The sequence below is a fragment of the Gossypium hirsutum genome, chromosome D07 (assembly GCF_007990345.1).
Source record: "Gossypium hirsutum isolate 1008001.06 chromosome D07, Gossypium_hirsutum_v2.1, whole genome shotgun sequence".
Lineage (NCBI taxonomy): Eukaryota > Viridiplantae > Streptophyta > Magnoliopsida > Malvales > Malvaceae > Gossypium > Gossypium hirsutum.
In genome coordinates, this window is record NC_053443.1 from 4,958,036 (window position 1) to 4,968,568 (window position 10,533).

Consider the following 10,533-nt stretch of genomic DNA (forward strand, 5'->3'; position numbering starts at 1 on the left):
CGTTTGTTTGCTAAAAGCTCTTTTAAGAATTTAACGGAATTGGGCATCTGCGAAAGAGCTTCAATAAACGATAAGTTAATATGAACTTTTTAAGAAGTTTAAGAAATTTACCAAATTGTTCGTTCGTGCTTTCTTTCTTTGTCGCGTTAGAGTATGGTACTCAAGGTTTATATTCCTTACCGATCGATTTTTGCTCATTTTGGCTTGCCTCTACCTTACCTTTACTTACCATACATTCTTGCATCGGTTCTGGTTTAGATTCAACTAACATTTCTTCATTTCGCACAGTAATTGCATGAAGTTGCTCCCTTGGGTTAGTTTCGGTATTACTAGGCAAGCTACCTTGTGGTCGTTCTGAAATCAACTTCGTAAGTTGACCAATTTGGTTCTCAAGCCCTTGAATCAATGCTTGTTGATTTTTAAGTGTTGTTTCGGTGCTTTGAAAGCGAGTTTTTGACACTGAAATAAACTTCGTCAACATCTCCTCAAGGTTCGGCTTTTTCTCTTGTTGGTAAGGTTCTTGAAAGCCTGAAGGGGGTTGTGGTCTTTGATTTCCTTGACCACCTCAAGAGAAATTGGGATGGTTCCTCCAACCTACATTATAAGTGTTATTGTAAGGATTATTCTGAGGTCTAGAATTATTACCTATATAGTTAATTTAGTCGTTCTCCGTGCTATGACCGTAGGGCAAATATTTTGGATTGCTCATTCCTCCTCTATTTACATTGCATTGCATCATCGAATGTACCTGCGTAGAAACACATAAACCATCAATTTTCTTATTTAATTGTTTTACTTGATTTGATAACATGGTGACTGCATCTAGATTGAAAATACAGGCTGCTCTATTAGGCTTCTTCCTCATGACTTGCCACTGATAATTATTCAGTGACATTTACTGTATAAACTTATAAGCCGCTTCAGGTGTCTTATTGTTTAGGGTACCACCGACTGCTACATCGATTAACTACATAGTTGAAGGATTCAAACCGTTGTAGAAGGTTTGAACCTGTAGCCATAAAGGTAACCCATGGTGAGTGCATTTTCTCAATAAATCCTTATACCTCTCCCATGAATCATATAAGGTCTCTAAGTCGATCTATACGAAAGAAGAGATATCATTCCTCAACTTGGTTGTCTTAGCCGATAGGAAATATTTCAGTAAAAACTTCTTGGTCATTTGCTCCCATGTAGTGATAGAACCTCGTGGTAAAGAATTCAACCACTGTTTAGCTTTGATCCTCAACGAGAAGGGAAACAACCGTAGGCGAATGGCATCGTTAGAAACGCCATTTATCTTGAAAGTATCATAGGCTTCCAGAAAGTTAGCCAAATGAGTATTTGGATCTTCGTCTTGCAAACCATCGAATTGAACAAACTGTTGGACCATCTAAATAGTGTTCGACTTCAGTTTGAAGTTATTCACAGCAATGGTGGGTCTCACAATGCTCGATTCATCCCCAGTTAGAGTGGGCTTGGCATAATCGTACATAGTACGAGTAGCAAGATTTGGATTTGCAGGATTCGCAACAACCACAGGAGGTAGCTGATTATTCTGATTATCAGCCATCTCCTCAGTAATAAGAATGTCCTCTTGCTTTTCCATTATATTCTGTCGACTCTTCTTTGCTTCTTTACGGTTTCTGCGAGCTGTACTTTCAATTTCACTATCAAATACTAGTGGTCCCAACGGATTTCTTTTAGTCATAAACTAAAGCAACCTGCCAGAAGTAAATAACAGAAAAAATAGAGAAAAAATTAAACTAAAAACAAAAATAAAATGCAATAAAAATAAATGGCTAAATTAATAAAAATCAAGTGTTCCTAATATTTTAGTTCGCGGCAACGGCGCCAAAAACTTGATGGTCACAAACTAACTATAATTACGACAAAGGCAAGCGCACCTATCGAACAATAGTATAACTATGGTAAGAGGGGAATATCGTATCCACGAGAACTAAAAGTACTAGTAATTACTGTTTTCTATTATTTAGCCGATAAATTGAAGGAATTGTTTTAATCTAAATTTACTAATCTAAATTAACTAAGAATGCAACAAAGAGTGAATTAGGAAAAATAAACGAAGATAACCAATGAGATAGACAATACCCAGGAAAGAATCCACCTAGACTTCACTTATTAATTTGAATCTGAATTAAACAATTTATTCACTTGCGCCTTGATCCGTAGAAATCCCTAAATTATGTTAATACCTCTTTCGAGAGTAAGAATAACTGACTTTAGGTTGATTAATTGAAATCTCTTTCTAATTAAAACTCCTATTGTCCCATTAACTCGATCTATGGATTCTCCTATTAGATTTGACTCTAATCCGGTAGATTTATGTCGTCCTATTTCTAGGATTGCATGCAACTCCACTCAATTGTGCTAGATCTACTCTTAAACAGGGACTTTTGCTCCACCGAAATAAGCACATTGAACTTGAATCGATATCTCAAAAATATTAAAACAAGAAAAAAACATACATAATTGAGAACAAGAATTAAGTATTTATTATGTAATTCAGAAATCAAATAATAAGATCCATAATAGGTTTCATCTTCCCTAGGTATCTAGGGAATTTAGTTCATAATTTGGACTAAAATCATCTCAAAGTTAGGATAACAACAAGACATAAAAAACCCAATAAAACTTCTAAGAAAATTGAATGGAGATCTTCAATCTTGAAGGAGATCTGCTTCTGAATTGAATCCAGTGGCTTTCTTCGAGTCCTTTCTTCGTTCTTCTTTGTGTTTCCCCTTAGGTCCTCTTCTAATATGTATTTATAAACTTTAGAATGCTCAAAAACCCTAAAAATTGGCTTTTTTCCGCGTAAAAGAGAAGTAAGGTGCAAAATTGACACTGGCTGGCACATGGGCGTGTGGCCAGCCCGTGTGGAAATGCCCAGGCCATGTGGGTCCTGAAAACAACTCGTTTTGTCCGATTTTGGCCTGTTTTTTTCTCCTTTCACTTCTCTGTGCTCACCTAAATATAGAAACATGGATTTAAAGGATTAGGAGCGTCAAATCCACTAATTTACACGATAAATCATCCAAAAACGCATCAAGAATGGAATAAAAAACATGTTACTTTTATGGTTTATCATATAATAATGTTAAATATCATATTCTAAAAAGAAGTTAGCTAGAATCATACAATTAATACTTTGAGTATTATAAAAATACATAAGATTTAATTATCCTATGGAAATTGGAACCACTAGAACTGCGACAGCTTCTCATTTTAGCTGTTAAAATAGTATTATCCTCTTGGGTTTTGTGTGGCTTAATAAAATTGGGCCTCATCATCACTGCCACTTAATTGTATGTTTGATGGTTAATATAATATCAATGGATTAATTCTTTATTTTGACATGCTATTTGTGTATATTATCTATAAAATTTGTTGACATTATTCTAAAAAATGTCACGTGATGTTCACCAAATTTATGAATTTGTTAAAATTATTAGGTTTTTTTTGAGATATTGTTAAAATTATTAGTAACAGTTAAATTTCTTATGATTCTATATATATTTAGGTTCAACTTTTATTTATTTACTTTGCTAGTTTTAGTGTTTTTATTATTATACAATATTAATATTAAAAGTAGGATGTGCCACACGAATATGTGTAAAACCGATGGTTAATAAAAAATTTAACAACGGTTCTATACAAGTCAAGTCTACTAATTTTAGGTTAAATGGTTCACGATCCTAAATACTTTTTTAAAATTTTCTTTTATTAGCATGTGTTACGTATTTTATTCAAGGGTGAGCAAAATCTAATTCTGTTTGAAAAATTCGATAAAAAAATTTAAATTTTGAATTAAATAGTTTGAGTTATTCGAGTTAATTGAGTTATTCAAATCAACTCGAATAAAAAATCAAATTCTTCGGTTTAACTCAAATATGAATTATACAATTCGAATTATCAGAAAATCCGAATAAGAAAAGACAAAACTACGTCGTTTTGATAAATATTTACCTTTTCTAAAGTTAAAAGTCAAAACCATTAAGTTAAAAGCAAAACTACTTCGTTTTAATAAATGTTTACTCATTAAATTAAAATGCAAAATCATTCTATTGTTTATGTAGTTAAATAATCTTGTACTTCGTCTACTAGCTAAATAATCGGTCCATGTAAACGTAAAATTGAGTATAAATAATAGGATTCTTTAACTCGACTCGAAATTTTTTGACTCGATTCGATTCGATTCAAAGAAATTTCAAATTGAGTTTGGTTGCTAAAATATGATCCATCAACTCAACTAACTCGAAATTTTTTAACTCGACTCGATCGAATACTCACCCCTAATTTTACTATCAAACAATTCATGCTGCTTGGAAAAGAAATGTTATATATATGGTCGATTTTGCAAATTAAAACTTTAACAAAAATGACAAAGGTGTTAATATCGAAGATTGTTCCATTTTACAATGTACTTTGTTCCGTGATGCATTTGTAAAACATCAACTCCTTTATAGAACTCAACAATACATATTTAACATGTCACATTAACACAAGAATCGACCACTACACTAAGTGGCAAGCAACAATTTCCGAAACCTTTTTTGAAATGTTTTGTCTCATCCCAAGATATGTCCAAAAGACCAATGGGTTTATATATTGCACGAAACGAACTCTATACTAATTAATATATATATGAATAAAGTTCAAAACTTGTGTCATTCTCATGCACTAGTGGTAGTACTAGCACCTATCATGACATTGTAATATTTATTTTTATTTTAAGTAGATGACGAGGGAATCCGTCGATATAAAAACTAACTAATGGAGGCCACTCGCACATGATCTATTCATCGAGAAGGTAATGATTGATGTGAGCTTAGATCGAATTTCGAGAAGGCAAGTTACGTGGCGAAATGCTAATCTAAGGAGCCCTATATATGTATAACTTAACAGCAACTATAGGTGATCTTGAGTTTAGAGAAGATAAAAACACATGGGGAAAGAAGTGTAGGCAATTCGTCGTCTTCCCCCGACGACATCGCTTCCCATTTCACTATCACACCATGCAGCCAAAAGAAAAGACAAAGGAAATGAGATTTTGATTAACGGTTATGTGTGTTGGACATCCTAGCACGTAATTATGGAATAGGATCTTATGTAAAAATATCACTTAATTATTGGAAAGAAACCAAGTTTCCCAACTCGATTTCATCATGCCTTTTTTATCAGTACATGTATTAATTAAACAGCCTTAAATTAGACAGCTTTGAGTGAGCTAATCTTGTAAGTGATGTTGGGTATTAAATATTAGCATCCAAGTAATCAAGGGCACTCTTGTTTTGCCTTCTTCCTTTTACTTTACTAATTGAAACATCAGCCTTCCTGTTGTCGTGTTCCATGAAAATAACTGAGGAGAAATTATATATATTAACTAAAAGCAAGATAAGAAAGAGAGAGCAGCCCTAGAGCTTCCAGTTATAGCTATCAAAATTAGATTTAATTAAATGGTATGCTAGCTAGTTTTAGACATTAAACTAAGGGAATGTGGGGATAGCATTTGGATTTTAGCTTTGTTTTTCTCCGAATTGTTTATGAATGTTTTTTTTGCCTGAATTATCTTTTTATTTTTACTTTGTACTTGATGATATAAGGGTATATTCACTAATAAGCAATCAATCTTTGTCTCGCCTTAACTAAATTTACATTTAATGTTTATTAGGATGGAAGAAGTGATAAGCCTTCGGAATTGCTATGTATATATCTACCATGATTGTGAGCCACTGTATAATGACTACTCTTCATGTGGGGGAAATCTTGTTGGTTTTTCCTTGTAAGGAAGGAAAGACAGATCAAATTTAGCAATTAAATGTGATTTGTTATATTTTTATGTTTCAGTTCATAATTTACATAGCCTGCAAAATATTACCAATTACAGGAATTTGAAATTATTTATTGGCTGATTTTTGTCCAATCAGTATCGCTAAATTTTCCTATCAAAATAAGCTAACAACTTTTCTAAATAAGTTAGACAACTTACCAACGTGTATCAAAACATTGGGATAGTTTGCAGCATCTCAACTTGGCATAGTCGATTAGCATCTTGATAGTTCGCCTTCAATAGCTTAGAGCATGCCGATTAGCAGGGTAGCTCACGTCTTGTGTATCCGTGAGTCTTGTTTGTATTTGGACAATATTTCAGATAGTCCGCCAATGGTTATCCACTAAATAGTTCACCAACTGACAATCCATTATTCTTCTTGCATTTGGCTTGTCCGTCAAATGACCCACACCATTGTTGTCCGTGGGACTACTTGTTCTTGATTTGTTCGCAAGGTAGTTCGCACTTTGCTTGTCCGCTATATATAATGGTCATCTCGCAACAAATCTTCTATAATTGAAAAGACTTTTTTTTGTGAGTGGTTGATTCAATTATATTTAACTCTATATTTGAGATGAAAGATGAAAACTCCAAAGAAGAAAGAAATAAAATTATAACAAAAAGGAAATATTATTTCTAATTTTATCACAGAAACAATCTACTTATATCGGTATAAAATTTAAATTTTTTTTCTGAATTTTAGATCAAAATTAAACCTATGGTTAAAATTAGATATTATTTTATTTTAAAAATATACTTTTATATTATATTTTCTTTCCTTTTACAATCATCTTCGTCGAGTTAATTATTATTATATATAAACAAAAGAATGTTGCAGCATTTAAAGACAAACACAACGACAATGGAGCTCGTATTCCTTTCTATTCTATATATTAGCACAACCTTCCAAATCTCCAGATATATATAAATAAACAAATAACCCAATAAAGTATTGGCAGAAGAATACATTTTACAGAGAAAAGCTAGCTCTGCCATTCAATCGGTGGGTGAGCTCTTCCTTTGGATTTATTTGGCAGCCTTAAGCCCCATGTAAGTCCAACAACTTCATATGCAACAAGATCATTGGTTGAAGCAACTTCGGATCAACACATTTGTAATCGAAAAATGAATGATATCTTTTTTGGTATTTAATCAAATCTTCACTGCTGTTTGGTGAATCTTTGAATGAAGATAGGCAGATATGGAGAAAGATCAAGTAGCCTAACGCAATAAATCAAATGGGAGCGAGTAGTATGTGACCTTGACTAACTAATAAACTATAAGGTGGTTAAGAGATCAATAATATAACCACAAAAACATTGAGTGAAGTTAAAGAGAAATAATTTTTTTATCAACCCATTTATGTTGATAAAATTTTTAATTGAATTGATCTTACGAGAGTGTAATGTTTCAGATATATTGACTGAATTTTGTAATGCTCCGATGCCACAATCCTATGCAAAGCTATAGGTTAGCTATTATAGGATTGGCTGAGTTTTGGTTCTACGAGGCCATACCTAAAAATAAAAATCTAAGCCAAAGTATGAAACAAAATATATAACGACTTTGCAATGGAAGAAGTTGCTTGAAATATAATAACAAAAGAAAGAACCTAGCAATTAAGTAGCCTAATTTTGTTTTTACATGAAGAGAGGTAATTCTATTGATAGCTTTCTATATTCTCAAAGGAGATACAAAAAAAATTAGTGATGGTCGAGCTGTTTATTGGGTTCCTCGTAGCATCTCATGTCTTGTATTTCATTTCATCACTTAAAATGCTTGTCACCTGACCCCTTATCCCCTGACCTTGCCTTCAACTCGTAGCAAAAATCCCAGCACTTGAATCAGTTTTCTGTCCACCCATCAAGTGTCATGTTCTTGGCAGAGAGGCCAGTGATATGCCATGTCTGTTTTGTAATCACACCTAGCTAATTTACAAGACGGTAGAGACAACAGCGGTTCAGCGGCTTCTCTGTTGAACCCAGTTTGAGAATACTTCAAGCGTATTCATGTCAGCTCTGTAGTGCTTTTGTGTGAATTCAAGCAGCATTGGCCATGTAAAATCTGGATATACTCTGGGGCTATATGCGTCCACCAACTCTTTTGGTGGGGTAACCACTTTATCACCCTTTGGGCACAAAAAGAAAGCAAGGGATTTTCTTGGGGTGTGGCTGTTCACAACCGCCCGGTGCAAGCAACTTTTGTATCTTCCATTTGATAAAGCCTGAAAATTAAACCCACACAGCTTAATCAACATTACTCCAAAACTTAATCACCAAAGCATTCCTACACTTAAAGAATGCACGGATTAAATGGAAAAGCATCTTACCATGAAGGTGTCGCCAATGTTAACAACAAATGCTTCGAAATTTGGGCTGATTGAACGCCATTCGTTGTCTACAAACACTTGAAGACCACCAACTCGGTCTTGGTGAAGGATGGTTAAAGACGTTGGATCGCAATGAGGCCCCGTTCCTAAAGTGAGGTCTGGTTTTTGGCAAGGCGGATAGTAATTCAGCCTCATTATTGAATCATTTTCCTCAAAAAATTCCCTGAACTGTGCTCTGCCTACGCCCAGACTGATGGCTAAAAGCTCCATGATCCCTAGAGAAAGCTTGCTCATAGCCTCGCAGTAGCTCTGGTATACCATTCTGCAGGCAATTAAACTCAAGATTTCAGCATCGAGGAGTATAATAACAATAAGCAGAAAAAATGACACGGAAAACTTTACAACATTCGAATTTCTTACCCGAAATGCCTGAATTCATCTCCCATTTTATTAACAAGGTAGTCTTCAACCATCGTGGATGCGTTTCTCTGAGCTGAGTAGCGAAAAGAAAGTGTTTCTTTCCAAGGCAGCTTGGAGGAGAACCTGCCGGTGAAGCTGCTGGCATATCCACAGTGCTCACCAACTTTTCTCTGAGCCCTTTGCTTTTCGCAGAGTGGCAATTCAAAGAAGTTATCCATGTACCTATGGGCATCGGCCACGAGTGTGGCATCGACTCCATGATTAACTACAAGAAAGAAACCATGCCGTTGACATGCCTCGCCGACAAGCCTTGAAGCTTCCATCGCAGCAACAGGGTCACCAGAGAGGAAACCTTCAAGGTCAATGAGTGGTACTTGGAGTTCTGGTGCATTAACGCAAGGCTTTTCATCGTCAGGCCATATAAATTGTTGTGGTATGCGGGATTGGTATTTAAGCACAGAAGCATCAAAAACTAGTTGTTTTTGCTCATCTTTACTGTCGTCTTTGAGATGATGAGGCATGGAGGCTATGCTGGAGACGCAGTCAATTGCCATTGCATGAAGAGTAAATATTTTGAGGCCTAAGAAAGATGGATATATTTATATACTTGAGTGATTTTAGGAGTAGTTAAGGGCGGTAAGAGATGGACTGAGACAGAGAAAGGAATAGTTAGTTATTGGAAAGAAGAGGGAGAGACATAAGTTTGAGAGGTGTGATGAAAGAAACGCCAAGGCCGCTCTCATTGGGGAAATCAGTGCGCAAAATTTGGAATCTTATAGCTCCTCCCCCTCTCTCTCTCTATCTCGCTCTATCCCTATCTCTGTTGAATTTATTTATTTATTTATTCTTTTTTTGCAAACAAGGGCTACTCAAAAGGGAGAATTGCAGTTTTGGTACTTTTTGAATTGAAAAATTAAGAAAACTGCTACAGGTTGTAGGGGAGGTTGTCTTTTTTTCTTTTCTTTTTAATTTTTAAATGTTTGCCAGGAAAGCGTTTCCATTATATTTGGCGTTTTATTAGTGGAGAGATATCCTAATGTCAACTGTACTAAGACCTCACTATTTTATAGCAGAGGGCGTCCTTGGCAGTCAGACCCATAGATCTCTGTACCTAATGGCAAAGCCCAATATGAGACAGCATTATGCATGCTTTCCCTTATAGGACGACCCGTCGAACTACACTCACCCCACTGATAATCCAACTATACATACACGTGAGCAAACAAATGCTGAAATTCACCTTAATTCATCTAACTCATCATGTATCATTTTCAACTTCTTTCCTCAGCATTATTAACCCTGCTAAAAGGACACAGAAACATCAAGATAAACAGCACTTTAAACTTGCCAAAGTAGCGAGCACCCTGAAAGAGACTGGCTTTGTTGTGTTGTGACAGAACCCAAAAACTTTGTAGCAGTTATAGCTTACTTGTTACCAGAATGATTGTCAATCAAACATAGTACTAAAGGAAAAGACACAAAATTTTCTGTTTCATTTCATATCACCAAGATCTTTCATTGCAACAAACTGACAAGAAGAAAATATTCTGGGAGTTAGCTTTCATATTTCATGTCAAGGAAACACAGCAACTACCACATGACTTTGAGCAGCGTACACTTGTCACAGCTTTTTTTTGGGGGGGTAGGGCCTTAAACTCTCAATGATTTGTGATAGTGCTTCTTCAAGCCTATGCTATGGATGTCTGGGGTTCCGCTAAGACTGAGATGCCTATTTATAATGCTCCTCCAAGGGGCTAAAAACAACGTTTGCCAACAACAAAAATATCTTTTCAACAGCTTTTGATAGAAACAGCCAACTGTTTAGGATTATTTTGGGTATGAAAAGGGCTTTTGGGCAGTCAAACAATACTAAATAGGGCCTTTACCCCTAACATCAGTTTTCTTGAAGATAATCTAAGTTGTTGCCGACATCTTG

General features: G+C 35.1%; 1 protein-coding gene and 1 non-coding gene across 2 annotated transcripts; one reads left to right on the plus strand and one right to left on the minus strand.

The window, feature by feature from the left end:
- The first annotated feature begins 1,025 nt into the window (after positions 1-1,025).
- LOC121219613 (small nucleolar RNA R71) lies at positions 1,026-1,132 on the plus strand. The gene has a single exon (XR_005916503.1). It is a non-coding gene; the product is annotated as a small nucleolar RNA R71 (small nucleolar RNA).
- Positions 1,133-7,420: 6,288 nt separating this feature from the next.
- Positions 7,421-10,302, minus strand: LOC107953651 (gibberellin 20 oxidase 1-D). The gene is made up of 3 exons (XM_016889021.2): positions 8,598-10,302; positions 8,178-8,499; positions 7,421-8,072 (listed from the first exon to the last, which is right to left on the minus strand). The coding sequence occupies exons 1-3, from the start codon at positions 9,149-9,151 to the stop codon at positions 7,809-7,811; spliced, it is 1,140 nt and encodes a 379-aa protein (XP_016744510.2). The 5' UTR covers positions 9,152-10,302; the 3' UTR covers positions 7,421-7,808.
- Between the last annotated feature and the right edge of the window lie 231 nt (positions 10,303-10,533).

Excerpts from the sequence above, each read along its gene's own strand:
- LOC107953651 (XM_016889021.2), bottom strand. The coding sequence starts at position 9,151 with ATGGCAATTGACTGCGTCTCCAGCATAGCCTCCATGCCTCATCATCTC. Across the intron at positions 8,500-8,597 it reads GATGAATTCAGGCATTTCGG|AATGGTATACCAGAGCTACT; the intron begins GTAAGAAATTCG and ends AATTGCCTGCAG. Across the intron at positions 8,073-8,177 it reads ACATTGGCGACACCTTCATG|GCTTTATCAAATGGAAGATA; the intron begins GTAAGATGCTTT and ends TTTAATTTTCAG.